This window comes from Epargyreus clarus, unplaced genomic scaffold (genome assembly GCF_041222505.1).
Source record: "Epargyreus clarus isolate Ecla_fem2 unplaced genomic scaffold, WU_Ecla_fem_2.2 ptg000022l, whole genome shotgun sequence".
NCBI lineage: Eukaryota > Metazoa > Arthropoda > Insecta > Lepidoptera > Hesperiidae > Epargyreus > Epargyreus clarus.
This window is the reverse complement of record NW_027332229.1, coordinates 3,253,523-3,272,071: the sequence shown is the minus strand read 5'-3', so window position 1 is coordinate 3,272,071 and position 18,549 is coordinate 3,253,523. Positions and strand designations below refer to the sequence as shown.

Here is an 18,549-nt window from a genome sequence, read left to right as displayed (position 1 = left end):
AAGTTTCATAGTGAGTCTCATAGATGGCGTAAGTGTTACGTACTTTACAGATAACTAAATACATATTCTTATATATTGCATTAAAATGCTAATGTATAATGTATTATAACTTTGTTTCATTTATTATAATAATGTAGTATGTAAAAGAAATACCCTTTGTAATTCATTGAAAGTAATTTTACAAATTCGTTTTGCAGCGACTTCTAGGGTTGTAAAATTCTCGTCAGTTTAGTTTCGTAACAATAAAGTAGATGTCACTGTACGTAATTATCCTGGGATGATTTTTCTCGGAACAATAAAACTTAGTATATTTATAAAAGTGATCTTAGGCATTAAATTACGGTTATAATAAATACTCATCTTCATCAACCCATTACTGTCCCACTGACTACTGACCCACTGCTGGGCATGGGTCGTAGAACTTCTCTGAGTCCGGGAAGGCTAGGCTTCAGTCGCATGTCCCTGTAGTTCCGAGACTAGAATAGCGCTACGGTATCCCCTACCTGTCGTAAGAGGCGACTAAAAGGGGGCTTCCGGGGTTGCGGGCGGCAAGAGTGGGAGCTCGAACCGTCCGGAGAGCAACCCCGGGAAGAACGGCGGCATGTGTGGTCGCATGCCGCCGTAAACATCAGGTGTGCGGGAGGAGCCCAAAGTGCTCCCCCCAGGGCAGAGCCCGACCGGGGCATCGCGTTCGGAGGACTCCGGTTGTGTTCCATTGGAGATCCCGGAGTTCTCCACCAAGCGCTGAGGACAGCCACCGTGAGGGGTTTTAGTGCGGTAAAAATCCCACATATCCCGGCGTCGCTCCCACGTCGTCGGGTACCTTTTGAAGGTTTCCCCCTCGAAAACAAAAATAAAAGGCTTCGGTCGCTGTCGCCCTTACCACAACCTTAAAACTAGAACACAGCAGTACTTATATTGCTGTTATTAGGCAGAAATACCATTAAGCATTCTACCACCTTTAACGCTCTTTTCAACACACTCAGCTCAGCCCAACACACCTCATCTCAACACACCTAAACTCAGCTCAACACACCTAAGCTCAGCTCAATACAACTTAGTTCTACTCAACGTACCTCAGCTCAAATTGACACACGTTAGCTCAGCTCAACACATCTTAGTTCAGCTCAACACACAGCTCAACTCAACACACGTCAGCTCACCTAAACACACTTCAGCTCAGCTCAACATACCTCAGCTCAGCTCAACATACCTTTAATTACGAATTCACTTTCTTCTGCATCATATATTAGTTAAAAAAAACATTACACAAATAATCAACAGTACATTTATTTGTTTACAAATCAAAATTAATGTAATCCATAATAAAGTGTTCATGTTTGGATATCTCCGTGAAAGTGGTTCTCGCGTTGGGGTCGCACCTGTCGTCGTTGCGGGGCGCAGTGGACACTATGCCGCGGAGGTAGAACTTATCTGAGTCCGGGAAGGCCAGGCCTCCTCCACTGTCGCCTTCGCAAAGGGCCGTACCTGGAAAATACATCACAGTTTTATAATATAGGTAGCAACGAGCATGCAGTCCACCTGATGGTAAGCTACTGCCGTCCATACACATCTGTAATCAACCCCAGATAAAATTAGATATTCCCATCTGAGGTCGACCACAGATATGCCGCTACTTCTGAGGACTAAGCCGGAATTCCTCGGAAGTATGTCCCTCTTACCACACTTCAAACCAGAACACAGCAGAGCTTAACACTGCTGTTATAACAGGAATAGGTGGTAGAATATTTAGAAGGTGGTAGAACCCTTTGTGGTTCGACTCCGGCGGCACCACCGCCACACCTATTTCTGCCTAATAACTGCAGTGTTAGGTGCTGCTGTGTTCCGGTTTGAAGGGTGTGGTAAGGGAGACAGACTTTTCCGAGGCGTTCCAGCTTAGTCCTCAGGGGTAGCGGCGCATCTGTGGCCGACCTCAGGTAGGAATATCTAATCCTATCTAGGGTTGATTACTGATGTCCATGGGCGGCAGTAGCCACTTACCATCAGGTGGACTGCATGCTCGTCTGCTACTCCTATATTATAAAAAAAAAAAAAAACAGGAATAGGTGTGGCGATGGTGCTGCCGAACTCGAACCACAGAGCGTTCTACTTTACAAGTTTAGTACTAACCACCTCTTCTCATCTCACTGCAGTTCAGTGCTGCATCTGACCTTAGCACAGCTCAAAATGAAATTAAATATATTTGTTCTATATACGCCTGCGGAGGCACTTACTAATTGTCAGTTGGGAACGCGACATCAACTGAGAAGATCCGGTAAGAAACTCAGCGGGTTTGTCTCACTGCATCTCACCAAAACGCATCTCATCTCATCATGTTGGTGTTTTTTTTTAAATATTTATATCTAAACGATGAGGCAGACGGACTACCTAATGGAAAACAGTCACCGTCGCCTATGAACATTTGCAACACCAGAGGAGTCGCCAAAGATAATTATTAATAACTACCGTTCAAGAATCCAGCACAGAATTTGTCCGCGGTGATATACTCCCGGAAGGTGCTCGGGGACTCGTTGTAGCACTGATCGAACGGTACGTACGGAAGCTCTACCACTTGCAACACTTGCGAGGGTAAACCGTTAGCAGCGTTTAGACCCCAGCCGGCGATCTGAAAATATATATTTTTTTATAATATAGGAGTAGCAGACGAGCATGCAGTCCACCTGATGGTAATCTACTGCCGCCCATGGACTTCTGTAAACAACCCCAGATAGGATTAGATATTCCTACCTGAGCTCGGCCACAGATGCGCCGCTACCCTTAAGGTCTAAGCTGGAACGCCTCGGAAAAGTCTGTCTCCCTTACCACACCCTTCAAACGCAACACAGCAGCGCCTCACGCTGCTGTTATTAGGTAGAAACAGGTGTGGCGGTGGTGCAGCCGGAGTTAAACCACAAAGGATTCTACCACCTTCAAACTATTAACATTTTTATTATTATTCAAATTATTAACTTCAAATAAATTGGGGAATTAATTAATCTAATAAGGATAATGGGAAACTGTTATCAAATTATTGCATTGTCATCGGTCCTTGATACGTGTCCAAAGTTTCAAATTAATCAGAGTTGTAGAAGTTGGAGAAACTTAAGCTCAAAGATTCCGTTACATACATACATACATACATACAGACAGACCTATATACATACATAAATAGATACAACCCATTTATCAGTTTTAATAAAGCGCCCCACACTTTTCCACAGTTATATTATTTATTGTACCTTAATTGAATTACTATCTTAATTTGTACCTTAATTGATTTCCTAGAATGAAAATTTATTTCCACTTTTAAGTTGATTTTATCATAAAAGCGTGTTTTTCAGTTTTTTTAACAGTTACACATAAAACCCACAAACTCACAAACATACATACTTACATACAGGTGAAGGTATCACTAATAAGAACTAGATACACAATCAGCGACAAAAAAATGGCGCGACGAAAAGAGCACCCAAATGGACATTTGGGTGCGCTTTTAGGTTAGTTGTGTTTGAACGATCGGATAATAAACACGCCTCAGTACTTGTTTAAAAACTGCAAATCACACGTATAGTACGCTAAAAAATTATGGAATATCGTATTTTCGGCTTCGATCACTAATGTAATAGCGGGTTAAAAATAAAAGAATAATATTTAACTTACCGTCCCAAGTTTTTCAGGCTGAAGCTGCCTGGAATTCAACGAGTGTTCGAAATCTATGCATACAGGGCGAATGAAGGTTTGATATACTATTTCAGTCTCCAAAACGACTACTGCTATATCTGACTGGAAATTGTTTGAGGCGCCGCGGAATTGGGGCGGCATGTTGATTTCGACGATCTGAAAGAAGAAAGAAAATAATAGAAGGTAGAAATAATACAACAAGGAGTGAATGTATCTATCTTGTTCAATGATAGAAACTTCCTTTAACGTCCAAAAGATTTTGATTATTATCTTAAACATATTACGATTAAGTAGGTGGTTATGTATTGACAAATTTGCAAATGAGAGACTAATAAACAAAAAAAAAGATTTATTATACGCCCTTATGGTTTGAAGTCCCTATGGTATTAAAAAAAGAAAAATAAGGAAAGAATAATTAATTCGGTACAGACATCAACCAATTAATAGGCCATGTTTATCTACAGACACTGAACTTATCAGACACGGGCTGTGACAGACAAAATTATTTATCTAAACAACATGTGGCGATTTCCCGCTATTCGTCAAGAGATGGCGCTACAAGTATTCTGAATCACGCCATCGAAGTTTTATCATTATCTTGCATATATACAGCTCAGCTACGAACTGGGTCTGTTGGATTACGGCAGCTGCTCGGGCATGATCACCTAGCACACAGGGAGATGACTCGTATCATATCAAGATCTTCTTTTCCCAAAAATATATTAACTTATAATAAATATTACTCGAATCTGGATATCTTCCATTTATCCAAGAACAAATGCAAAAACGAAATAAAATAGTTACACTATAGCGTTAACTAAATACACTCCTTCTTATGAATGGTATTAAGAAAATGCGTATACACAAACTACACACACACACACACAAACAATCTATACACAGACAAACACACACACCCATGTGCACGAACGTACGCATAAATGCACACCGTTAATTGTCTGCCTATACTAATTGTGTAATCCTGTTTTGGCTTTATCTACAACATACTGTATACATATATTGCGAAAAGATTCTATGTATCGCTGGATTACCTAATAAATAAATTGTAGCTGTTTAAACTTTAAACATGTTTAAAAACTTCGATAGCGTGATGCAGTAGACCGCCATCTCTCGACAGATTGCTGTACTTACGTCAGAGTACTGGGCATCCTTGTCGTGTGTATCGTTCCAGGGCCGGTACACCTTGCCCAGCGCCACCGCGTACAGCGAGGCTGGTCGCTTACCCTCCGTGTCGTCCCAGAAGCAGTGAGCCGCTGGAAAACAATAATTATAGTTTAAAAACTTATAACCTCTAGCGGCTTAAGAGGGGGAGGGGGGAAGTGTCGGTCCACCCCGGGCTGGTTGCCCACAGTTGCTAAAAAAGAACATCAGAACCAAACAATCAAGTGTTAAACTCGTACTTAGCCAATATATTTTGACGTGACAACGTCTTATAATTCGATGTGGCCGGCTGCACGCTCAAAAAACATGACTCATGCGACGTTACCTCGCACTGAGGCGTTCCATTCAAGGCTAAGTGCAAGCGAGAGCGCGGAACGAGCTACTACGAGACACAATCGGCCTCCGCATTCGGCAGCGTTAGACATCTGTCAAACGACATTTTTAAAAAGAAAATTTTAATTTTATTTGTTTGATAACAAATTAAATTAAATTTTTCTTTTGAAAAATGCAACCGTGTCATCAGTATTTTCTTATGACGTTGTCACGTTCAACTATCGTTAGTAAACCGACTTTACAGACAACCGACTTTTTTTATTTCAAATATAGTGGTTAGGAAACTCGGCCTCTTGATCGAGGGGACCGAGGTTCAAATCCCAGGCACGTACCTCTGATTTTTCAAATTATGTGCCTTTTAAAAAAATAATTATACTTGCTTAACCGGTGCAAGAAAACTATATACCTGAGAAATTATGGTATGTGAAGTCTACCAATACGCACTTGTCCAGCGCGGTGGACTATGGCCTAATACTTCTCATTCTGAGAGGAGACCCGTGCCCAGCAGTGGGACAGCAATGGGTTGATGATAATAATTTATATATACCTGTAATAACAGCGGTGGTGGTGACCAGCGACCCACCACATACTTGCATGTACGGAGTCTTGGATTTCTTATAGATGCCGGTATGCCACGGCAACTCCCCATGTTTCGCACGACGACCATTTATGACGTACTCTTGACCTTCTGGGGTTATTTTGCCGCATACTGGAAGGAGAGGATTAATTTAGGACAAATATTAAAAAGCAGTGATAGCCTAGTGGTTAAGAAACTTGGCCTCTTCAACGAGGGGTTCGGGGTTGAAATCACCTCTGATTTTTCAAAGTAATGTGCTTATTTTATTAATTATCACTTGCTGGAACAGTGAAGGAAAGCATCGTGAGGAAACTGGAGACCTCCCATACCTGAGAGATCTTAAATTTTCAAGGGTATGTGAAGTCTACCAATACGCACTTGGGCAGTGGTAGATTATGGCCTAATCCTTCTCATAAGAGAGGAGACCCGTACCCAGCAGTGGGACAATAATGGGTTGATGATGAAGATTTAAAAACAAACACACTTAACATACTTAAGTTTTTATACTTTACAGGTACAACATGGAGAATAAATGAATGAGTAATTTGAGAACCAGAGGAGAGCATTAAAATTGATGACAAATACTCGTAAGTTTTGACGAAGGTATGAAAATGGAGAATAAATAAATGAGTAATTTGAGAACCAGTGAATGAGTAACTGACAAAAGAAAGTAATAATGAAATTAGTACATGTAGTAAAAAATAACGGGCGAGCATGTAATCCCAGATAAGATTAGATTCCAGACCAGAACACAGCAGCGCTTAACACTGCTGTTATAACAGAAATAGTACGGGTGGTGTGGGAGTCGATCCACAAAGCATTCTACCACTTATTTATTATTTATGCACACACAATAGAGATAAAAGAAATAGTGTTTATATATTTATAATGATTGTGAATAAGTGTAATTGGTGCGTAAATGCTCCTTTTTATATTAAACTAGCTGACCCGGCAGACTTTGTACCGCCTCAAAATCTATTTATCAAATATATTTCATATAAAATATAGCCTATGTTACTCGTGGATAATGTGGCTTTCGAATGGTGAAAGAATTTTTAAAATCGGTCCAGTAGTTTTTGAGGCTATTCATTACAATCAAACAAAGTTTTCCTCTTTATAATATTAGTATAGACAATAAATAAATAAATGTACAAATTGTGAAAATGTAAGTATGTATGTATGTACCACCTTCTTAGATCTGTAAATACAAACCTGCTGAACACTTAGCGATGTGACTCCACGCTCCATTCGGCTTGCAGAGCATGTTGGAGACGGTTCCGCGGTAGTTGGGTGCTTTGCACTTCGGCACGACTTTCGTGCCGGGGAACTCTCGCTCGTTGCATGGCCTCGCGGTCTGTGAGCTGTTCGTGTATGTGATGCAGCTGTAGTCGACGCTTGGGTGTGGGTGGAGCTCGCAGAAGCCTGCAGTTGGGTTAGGTTAGGTTAGAAAGGTTGGGTTAGAAGTAGAAAATAAGTGTGTCCCCAGTCCCCCTGATAGCTAAGTTGTCTACCGTATGACATTTGTAAAATATAAGATTTTCTTAAACTCCTTCTACCCCTGATAAGTTGGTGTGTCGGTGACACCAAGTCGTATAAGTGTTACCCTTACCACACTTGCAACCAGAACTCAAATTCAAATCTTGATTGCAAATTATATTTTTACTAGCAGCGCAAATTGCTAATATTTTTAAGTTCGCAAAATTCAAATCTTGCCAGGGGCGTAAAATTGACATCTCGCCGGAGGTACAAAACTCAAATATTACCAGAGGTACAAAATTCAAATCTTGCCAGGGGCACAAAATTCAAATCTTGCCAGGGGCACAAAATTCAAATCTTGCCAGGGGCACAAAATTCAAATCTTGCCAGGGGCACAAAATTCAAATCTTGCCAGGGGCACAAAATTCAAATCTTGCCAGGGGCACAAAATTCAAATCTTGCCAGGGGCACAAAATTCAAATCTTGCCAGGGGCACAAAATTCAAATCTTGCCAGGGGCACAAAATTCAAATCTTGCCAGGGGCACAAAATTCAAATCTTGCCAGGGGCACAAAATTCAAATCTTGCCAGGGGCACAAAATTCAAATCTTGCCAGGGGCACAAAATTCAAATCTTGTCAGGACCGCAAAATTAAAATCTAGTTAAGAGAATAAAATTCAAATCTACTGGTAGAAAAATTATATCTTACTGTGCCCTTAGCATCAAATAAATATAGTTAAAAAAACTGAAAAACACGCTTTTATGATAAAATCAACTAAAAAGTAGAAAAGTATTCTTCATTCTTTCATACATGCAGGGTAAGATAAGGATGTATGTTCTCTTTCTACTGATAAACGGAGTTACTCACTGACAAACATACAAGTGAAGCTAATATAAAGCGTGTTTAAAGGGCGTAAAAGTTTCGCTACTAACGTGAGCACTGCGGTATCTTCTCAAAACCAATGCCGTTGATGCAAAACGCATCGTTGTTCCCGTTCACAGCGTACCCGAAGTCGCATTCCACCTTGATGTAGACCACGTTGTACCTCTTGCCTGGTTCAGCAAAGGGATCTCCCTCGACCACGTATCTCCCATTCCCGGGGTATGGAGGCAGGACACATGCGCCTGTGTTTTCTCTGTAACAAATTAAATCAAAATATTACATGAAATATATTTGAAGGTGGTAAAACCTTTATTAATAAGCAATCTATGTTATAAGATTCCATTTGAGCCAAAAATGCGCAGCTATCTCTAAGGACTAAGTTGGAATACCTCCAAAAAGTATGCCTCCCTTACCACGCCCTTCAACCAGAATAAAGCAGCCCAGTCTTCACGTTTCAATATCTAAAGGTTTTGTTGAAGTTTGCCAAGCGTGTGGACGCGGCGTAAGATTACTTACTTTGTGGTATTCGTATTTGTTGCAGGTGTAGTGTTAGTCGGTTTGACAGGTGTCACGCTCGTCCTGTTGCACAGTTCATCGGATTCGTCCGAATTGTCCGCGCAGTCTTGTTTCTGGAAGAAGACTTTGCTTTTTCTTATTTGTTATTGAATACGCAGTAGTTGAGGGCCTTGTTGAAACGTCGTTATTAACTCATTACTGTTCCACTGCTGGGCACGGGTCTCTCAGTATGAGAAGGATTAGGCCATAGTCTACCGCGCTGGACAAGTGCGTATTGATAGACTTTTTTTTTTGCATGCAGTCCACCTGATGGTAAGTGGCTACTGCCGCCCATGGACATCTTGTAATAAACCCCAGATAGGATTACATATTCCTACCTGAGGTCGGCCACAGATGCGCCGCTACCAACGAGGACTAAGCTGATTTTTTATTTAACACGTTTTTATTAGCTTGGGTTGTATGTATGTATGTATGTATGTATGTATGTACGTATGTATGTAACGGAATATTTGAACTCGATTTTTACCCACATTGAACGGTCCAATTAATTTAAAATTTTGAACATTTATCAAGAACCGATGACGATAGACGATTTTTATAATTTTATCCCATTCTCCTCATCAGGATCGTCAGGAATTAGGATTAACGATTTTTCTTGTGCGATTTTAGCGTGGTTTTTACTTTTTAAACTATAATTATTTCTATTTTAAACAGCCCCAAGACAAGACAAAATTTAGTCAATAAGTTCATAATTAAGTTTGTGTTTCCATAGGTATGTGTATTTTTGGATTTCATTGTTTATTGTGTGTTATAATTTGTTGTTGTTGCTTAAGTTCTTGAAATAAATAATCTATCTAAATAATCTATCTATCTAACTTACCCCATCACAATCAGATCCTTTATCAACACAAGCACCATACGAACACTTGAACGCGTAACCCACACATGTGATGTCTGCGCATGCGCGGAGGGTCTCGTCAGACCCATCACCACAGTTTGGTGCACCATCGCAGAGGTCTGTTGCTGGGATCTGTTGTTTGTTGTCGCATGTGAACTTGCCTCTGAAAGAAGTAAGGCTGTTAGAACCAGAGTAGCCTAACAAAAAACGATTTACAATATGGAGAAAAGTAGGTAAGTGTATAGTCCGCTCTGAAGTTGTTGCGAGGTTGTAGTCATACAATTTACAATGGCGACGCGATTTATTTCTATATTCAGAGCGGACTAGCAGTTTTACGCGGAATATACAACATTTTTAAATTACGAAAATACAGATAGGATATGCAGCTTAACACTGCTGTTATTGCAAAAACAGGTGTGGCGGTGGTGCCGCCGGCGTCGAACCACAAAGGGTTCTACTACCTTCAAATTCCTATTTTAATATTTTGCCGCCCCCTAAATGCGGATAAAGCTGATTTTGCTGCCTCCGAAACTGTCCCATCCCCCGCTACGCAACCTTATTAATCTTACCTTACAACTTTTGTTTCATTGAAGCATCTGCCGAGTTCTTCATCAGAATTATCAGCGCACTCCTGAACACCATTGCAGGGAGCTGTACCATCCACGCAGGCTCCGTAAGCACAGCGAAAGTGATTGCTCTGGCACCTGCAGGAAATATAATACTCTAAATAAATCGTTACATCTTGAAGATTTTTTTCTTTTTATTATCTTTTATGCTGTATTTTTATTGTAATCAGGTTTATTAGGATTCCTTTGCTGGTAGCCTTCCTGCAAAACTTCCAATATTTAATAGCCAACTTTATGGTGTGGCTGGCCCCAAAGGAAGTATAACTTTTTTGTAATATAGGAGTAGCAGATGAGCACGCTCTCCACCTGGGGCTACTGCCGTGTCTGGACATCTGATTTTGTAATCAATCCTGAGGTCGCCCACAGATGTGCCGCTTTCCCTGAGGAATTAGTTAGAACGCCTCGGAAAAGTATATATCCGGAAGTAAAATATAGGCTATTAGGTAGAAATAGGTGTGGCGGTGGTGCCGCCGGATTATAAACACAAGGTGTTCTACCACTTTTACATGTTCTATCAACTTCAATAAATAAAAAATGTACATACGTTGAGTTCTTGCAAAGTGGGTAGGTCTCATCACTGCCGTCCTGGCAGTCGACGGCGCCGTCACACTTGCTGTCAAACCTGATGCACCCACCGTCACGACACTGCCATTGGTTCTTCCTGGATGATTAGTAAAAGTAGTAAATAATAATTAAAAATAAATAAGTCGCCAAGTACTATTCGAACTCGTATATGGAGGCTTCCGTACCACCATTCATTATTTTTTACTTATTTGTATTTGTCAGCGGCCACCGTTATGCAATCATTATAAAAAATCATGTGTCTATGTATTACAGTTCCGGAGATATAGCCCTGTGACAGACGGACAGACGGACAGACAGCCAAGTCTTAGTAATAGGGTTCCGTTTTTACCCTTTGAACACTAAAAATTAGGCTCATAAAAGTTTAAAGAACGTAAGTTGAAATATTACCTGCAATGATTTGACACTTGTGCAGTGATTCCCGATATTGCAGCACCAATTACTGTAACATAAAGGTAATTAGAACTAATAACTGAGGGAGAAGGAAGGTTCTCAAGTGGTCCCGTTTAGGTAAAGGGAGCAAAGTTCCTGTAGTTCCGGGACCAGAATAGGTGTAAGACGTCAAATCCCAGGCACGCACTTCAAATTTTTCCAAGTGGCGTATTAGCAGTTAATTGTCACTTACTTAAACGGTGAAGGAAAACGTGAGGAAACCTGCATACCTGAGAAATCTTTAAAAAAGTTTTCAAAGGTATATGAAGTCTACCAATTCGCACTTGTCCAGCGCGGTGGACTATGGCCTAATCCTTCTCATTCTTGTAAAGAGTTGATGATGATGACGAATTGTATTTTATACTGTAGATTGTTGCCTACAAAAGATCGTTAGGCAATTTACTTATAAGAAATTGTTACATTTAAATTTTTGGAAGGTAAAAAATGGATAAAATGATTGACAATAATGAGCGTTAATGGCATTTAATTGAAAAAGTTTATCGTTAACCATAAAAATGACATTAAAAGACAATTAATTAATTTAATTGAATACTATCTTGATGACTTAATGCTACATATTTAAATACTAAAGATAGAATTAATAATAAAAAATTGGTGGTACCCCCCGTATGAGAGTTTGATTCGCTCTTAACCAATTATTTTTATAATATTTGCTAGTTTATAGATAATACTAGCTGACCCGAAAAAATGTTAAGGATGAACAACCCTTATCAATTAGGGGTATGAAAAATAGATAGTAGCCGATTCTCAGACCTGAATAAGCATATAAAATTTGGTGAAAATCGGTATAGCCGTTTCGGAGGAGTACAGTAACGAACATTTTGACACGAGAATTTTAGATATAAGATTAAAAAGGAACTTACCAAGAAAACTAATAATAAAAGTATGCCACATATTTTAAATTGTACAAATAGAGCAACTATACTAATTTCATTTAACACACCGAATAACTTTAAACGACTGATTGAATTCAAGTTATAACTAATACATATTGTAATTAAGACCTTAAAAAGTAATAATATACAGATACCGCGTTCAAAATGTGTAATTTTGGCACCTTTATTCGAATTTAAGTACACAAGTAATTAAATTTCGTCGTAGTCATTAATTATATGAGACATTTAGGGGGGAGAGGGAGTTAAGCCAAAACTCGTCTAATTTTACTTTATTTTTAATATAGGAGTAGCAGACGAGCACGCAGTCCACCTGATGGTAAGCTACTGCCGCATGGACATCTGTAATTAACCCCAGATAGGATTAGATTCCTACATGAGGCCGGTCACAAATGCGCCGCTACCCCTGAGGACTAAGCTGCAACGCTTCGGAAAAGTATGTCTCTCTTACCACACCCTTCAAACCGATGGCTGCTACGTATAGCAAATATTTATAATTTAACAATAAAAAAACCCGACTGCACTAAAAAGGCTGAAGTAGAATTTCCGAAAAAATCATTTAATTAGTCAGTCAGTCAGTCACCTTGCTGTTTTATATATATACAAATATGTTTTTATAATCTCCGTTTAATTTCCTTTCATTTGATACCCTGCTCGATAGGTTCGGTTAACTTTTTTTTTAAATGTGTCAGTATGTCGCGCCAAAGTTCCGCCATTATGAATTATTTTTTCTAACACCTATCTAAGGACACTCGGGTCATTGAGACGAATATAATGACACCTTAATTGTCGACATTCATCCAGCCGTTTGTTAGATCCGACCAAATAAAGAAAGACAAACATACAAGATACCCGCGAAAAACATAACCTTTCCTCGGCACTCGGATAAAAATAAAAGGTAAATGAAAATTTGGTGGCACGGAACCCTCCATATGCGACTTCAACTTGCATTTGGCCAATTACTTAATTTAAGTTCAATTTAAATTAATTTTGCATAGTGGCGCTCTCTATGATTTTATTATAGAACTAAAATCAATTTCAATAGATTAGGTTTCGTCGTATTTCCACAAGATGCTAGCAGATGGCGCTGAAATCTCAATCTAAAATTGATGAACATTTAAAACAGATTATGTGTGATGTTGGTATAGTCCGCTCTGAAGTTGTTGCGAACAGGTGTAGTCATACAATTTGCTATGGCGACGCAACTCATTTCTATATTCAGAGGGGACTGGCAGTTTTACGCCGACTATACGGATCCCTCCAAATGCGAATTCGCCTTGCACTGGGCTAACTATGTAATTTAAGTTCAATTTAAATTATTTTTGCATAGTGGCGCACTCTATGATTCCATTATGGAACTAAAACCAATTTCAAAACATAAGAAGTGTCGTAGCTTTACAATGTGCTAACAGATGGCGCTGAAATCTCAATCTAAAATTGATGAACATTTTAAACAGATTATGTATCTTGGTACATACTATGGTAATGGAAATTTATTTTTTTTATTTTTATTTTATAATATAGGAGTAGCAGACGAGCATGCAGTCGACCTGATGGCAAGTGGCTACTGCCGCCCATGGACATCTGTAATCAACCCCAGATAGGATTAGATATTCCTACCCGAGGTCGACCACAGATGGTCCGCTACCTAGGACTAAGCTGGAACGCCTCGGAAATGTATGTATCCTTTACCACACCCTTCAAACCAGAACACAGCAGCGTTTAACACTGCTGTTATGAGGCAGAAATAGGTCATGTGTCTATTACGGTTCCGGAGATATAGCCCTGTGACGGACGGACAGACCGTCAGACAGCGAAGGTTTAGTAAATGGTTCCGATTTTACCCTTTGGGTACGGAACCCTAAAAACAAACAGTCGTATTTTTTCTATACATACTGACATAAATCTAAGCTTATACCACTACGAACTCTTCAAAGAGATTCGTTGAGGAAAACGGTAGGTATGTGTACCGGTTTTTGTAAATCAATAAAGTACCGACTCCCAGAGATATGACGTCGGATCATCGCATTATTAGTATTATATCATTACTAGCTGACCCGGCAAACGATGTGTTTATATGGCATAAATAAAAAAATGTTAAGGGTGAACAAATCTTATCACTTAGGAGTATGAAAAATAGATAGTATTCTCATTCTCATTCTCATTCTCAGACCTACTGAATATGCATATAAAATTTGGTGAAAATCGGTCAAGCCGTTTCGGAGGAGTACGGTAACTAACACTGTGACACGATTTTATATATATAACTAGCTGACCCGACAAACGTTGTGTTGCCATACAAATAAAAAAAAATTAAGGGTGACCAACCCTTATCACTTAGGGGGATGAAAAATAGATGTTGGCCGATTCTCATAGATACCGGATAAGCACAAAAAATTTCATCAAAATCGGTCAAGCCGTTTCGGAGGAGTATGGTCACGAAAACTGTGACACGAGAATTTTATATATTAGATTACACTTAGATTTCTGTATAATTAATATAAATATAATATAAATTAATCTTCTGTGGTTCGACTCCGGCAGCACCACTGCCACACCTGTTTCTGTTGTTACAGCAGTATTAAGCGCTGCTGTGTTCTGGTTTGAAGGGTGTGATAAGGGAGACACACTTTTCTGAGGCATTCCAGCTTAGTCCTCAAGTATAGGCAATACAAACCTTGTCCCTGTAGTTCCGGGATCCAGAATAGCGCAAAGGTATCCCCTGCCTGTCTTAAGAGCCGGCTAAAAAGGGGCTTCTGCCGTCGCGGGTGGCAAGAGTGGGAGCTTGAATCGCCCGGTAAGCGATCCCGGGAAGGGCGGTATGTGTGGCCGCCTATCGTCGTACACACTAGATCGTTTGGCGAGTTTTATACTCACCAGGGTAGAGCCCGAAGGGGCAAGACGCTTAGAGGACTGGTTGCGTTCCTTTGGAGATCCCGGAGTCACCACGCAGCGCCGAGGATGGCCACCGAGGAGGACGGGGGATTTACGGCATCGGCGACGCTTCCACGGCATCGGGTATTTTCGAAGGTTTCCCCCTCGTCAACAAAAAAGCGATATACATACATAATTTCAAGTATCTATCTCATCATCATCATCTACCCACTACTGTCCCACTGCTGAGCACGGGTCTCCTCTTATAATGAGAAGGATTAGGCCATAGTCCACCGCGCTGGCCAAGTATCTACATATTGGTAGACTTTACAACATACCTTTGGGATTTTTTTTAATCTCAGGTATGCAGGTTTCTTCACGATGTTTTTCTTCACCATTTAGCAAGTGATAATTAATTTCTAATATGCACATGACTTTGAAAAATCAGAGGTGCGTGCCTGGGATTTGAACCTCGGACCCCTCGATAGAGAGGCCGAGTCTCTTAACCACTAGGCTATCACTGCTGTATCTGTCTATTACGGTTCAAGTGACACAACCCACAGACGGACAGTTAGCAGAGGCTTAGTAATAGAGTTCCGTTTTCCATCTTTTGATACGGAACCCTAAAAATGATTATTATTATTGATATTGATTGTTTATTTTCTGAATGATGAAATCTCCTTAACGCCGCTTACAATAAAAAACAATTACGCATTATATTTACTTAATTATTATTGGAATAAGTCATTGTTTTTAATTGAAATAGTACAATCTGGTATTTCCATTCTAAACCCGTGAGTAAGCACCAATACGGCACCAAACTTTTTGCATTGTATTGTACTAAATACTTATTGTATTTCTTGGGTAACACTATTGGGTTTCACTATTGTGCGGTTAGTTATATTTTTCTTTTTTATCTTGCAGTGTACATTTTGAAGGTAAAACTCTCTGTGGTTCAACTCCGACGGCACCGCCACACCTATTTTTGTTGTGTTCGGTACTCTTACCATGAGTTTTTACGTTTTGACAAATATGACTGTTTTGGTATTTGTTTACGTATATGCCCATACAATTTCCAATCAGCGCCCCTAGCGGATTATATCAGATCTATAGTGTTAGTAACGTAACATTAAATGTCTGAATTGACAAAAGGCGCTTTATGTTTTGCCTCTATTTTTACGAACATGTGAGGTAGACAAAAAGAGTTGAGCACTTAATTATTGTTACGTTTACTCAGTCTGCTAAGTAGACGGAACAGAATAATAGACAGAGCAAACGTAATGTAAAATTTTGGGATGTCATGAAAACTCATGGTAAGGGTACTGGTTTGGTAAAGGAGACATACTTTTCCGAGGCGTGACGTCAGGTAGGATCTAATCTTATTTGGGGTTGACTACAGGTGTCTTATATGCTTATTATACTTTATTAGTCCAACATGCAATTGATCATGTGATGATCTTTAGTAAAGTTATTGTGCATAAGCACGCGAAGGTTTCTGAATTGGTACGGCCAATTTTCGGCAGATGGCGCCACTGTCATTCCAATGCAGGTACAAATTTTCAGTTATGTACGTCATGTTAGTTTTTAAAACGCGGACAAAACCGGACTCTACTAGTAGGCTATGTCATGGGGCCATCCATAACATCCATCTTCAAATGACATAGCAATTTTTTATCAGTTTTGTGTTTATAACGGGCCATCAATAAATAACGTCACACGAATTTCTTGATTTTCTTCCCCTATTGTAAAAGTTGGTCACATATCCCATGTCATCATCATCTTCATCATCATGTTCATCAACCCATTACTGTCCCGCTGGGCACGGGTCTCCTCTCAGAATGAGAAGGATTTGGCCGTAGTCCACCGCGCTGGCCAAGTGAGTATTAGTAGACGCACGGTATGCCATGTCATTCCCACAAATTAGAACTAATGGCAACCTAAAGACATGGCAAATGAGACATACATACATACATTCAAACATTACTATTCACCGTCGGATAGAAATAAGATGTTGTCTGAAGGCCCGTGTCTAACAATTTCATACCTACCTTTCTACCTATTCTACCTTTTTACCCCTTACCTACCTTAACCAAAACCTTACCTTACCTTATTACCTTTTTTTTTACTTTATACTTATTTCTACCTTTGGACCATATTTTTTAAGGCAGTAAAGTTTTGATAATAATAACACTATTAAGGTTCTGGGTAAAAACGGAACCTTGGGGTAGCAACGTGGATGTGCATGGTCCATCACACTGGCCAAGTGTGTAGTGGAAGACTTCACACACCTTTGAAAACTTTTCTTTCAGGTGTGTAGTTTTTCCTTCATTTCCGCCATTGATATGTCTTTTCTCATAGGTACACACGTAGCTTTGATAAATCAGAGGTTGGCACGGGGTTTGAACCTTAGACCCCTCGATTGAGAGGCATTTTGACCACTAGGTTATTGCTTCTTAATGATTATATTAACAATACGCATTAATGACACAAGCAGTGATAGCCTAGTGGTTAAGAAACTCCGCATCGAGGGGTCCGAGGTTCAAATCCCAGGCACCTCTGATTTTTCAAAGTTATGTGGTTATTAGAAATTAATTATCACTTGCTAAACGGCGAAGGAAAACATCGTGAGGAAGCCTGCATACCTGAGATTTATAAAAAAATCTCAAAGGTATGTGAAGTCTACCAATACGCACTTGGCCAGCGCGGTGGACTATGGCCTAATCCTTCTCATTCTGAGAGGAGACCCGTGCCCAGCAGTGGGACAGTAGTGGGTTGTTGATGATGATCATCATGATTAATGACATGCAATTAAGAAAGTTTTATCGTTATCTACGAAATCATCATGCCTAATAAAACACTGAGGTTATTAGGCAGAAAATAAAATAAAAATGGAAATTTAGTAGTACGGAATCCGTAAGCGTGTCAAATACGCACTTGGCCAATTATTAAACACTAATGTTTTAATAATAATATTGATAATATTGTTATACCATCTTCATTATATTTAAAGCAAACTAGCGTTATTGACGTCACATTTGAATAAAAAATCATTTGAGATTGAGGAAAGCACCTTGTACGTATAATGACCGGACTGACCGATTTGAATCGTTCAAAGTGAAGCGGATATCGCTTTAAGCGAATCGCTACGCTTATGAGGTTTTATATATCTAGTAACCAGCATTAAACATAGTATCATAAAAGAAGTGGTAGCCTTTTTTTGTATTTGAGGGGGAAACCTTCAAAAGGTACCCGACGACGTGGGAGCGACGCTGGATTATGTGGGATTTTTACCGCACTAAAAGCCCCGCGGTGGAGAACTCCGGGATCTCCGATGGAAAACAGCCGGAGTCCTCCGAGCACGATACCCCTATCGGGCTCTGCCCTGGGGGAGCTATTTACGCTTCTCCCGCACACCTGGTGTTTACGATGGTATGCAGCCACACACACCGCCGTCCTTCCCGGGGTCGCTTGCTGGACGGTTCGAGCTCCCACTCTTGCCGCCCGCAACCCCGGAAGCCCGCTTTTAGTTGCCTCTTACAACAGACAGGGGATGCCGTGGCCCTATTCTAGTCCCGG

General features: G+C 40.1%; 1 protein-coding gene across 1 annotated transcript; it reads right to left on the bottom strand.

Annotated features, from left to right (window-relative positions):
- Positions 1-1,274: 1,274 nt before the first annotated feature.
- Positions 1,275-16,549, bottom strand: LOC140751220 (modular serine protease-like). The gene is made up of 12 exons (XM_073085084.1): positions 16,545-16,549; positions 10,716-10,832; positions 10,115-10,249; positions 9,528-9,708; positions 8,648-8,760; positions 8,182-8,384; positions 6,986-7,195; positions 5,744-5,905; positions 4,834-4,955; positions 3,661-3,837; positions 2,467-2,626; positions 1,275-1,488 (listed from the first exon to the last, which is right to left on the bottom strand). Exons 1-12 carry the CDS (start codon positions 16,547-16,549, stop codon positions 1,298-1,300), a joined length of 1,776 nt encoding a protein of 591 aa, XP_072941185.1. The 3' UTR covers positions 1,275-1,297.
- Positions 16,550-18,549: the final 2,000 nt, after the last annotated feature.

Coding starts and splice junctions, on each gene's coding strand:
- LOC140751220 (XM_073085084.1), bottom strand. Junction 9,709..10,114: donor AATGAAACAAAAGTTGTAAG/GTAAGATTAATA, acceptor TACTTCTTTCAG/AGGCAAGTTCACATGCGACA. Junction 8,385..8,647: donor ACAAATACGAATACCACAAA/GTAAGTAATCTT, acceptor AATTTGTTACAG/AGAAAACACAGGCGCATGTG.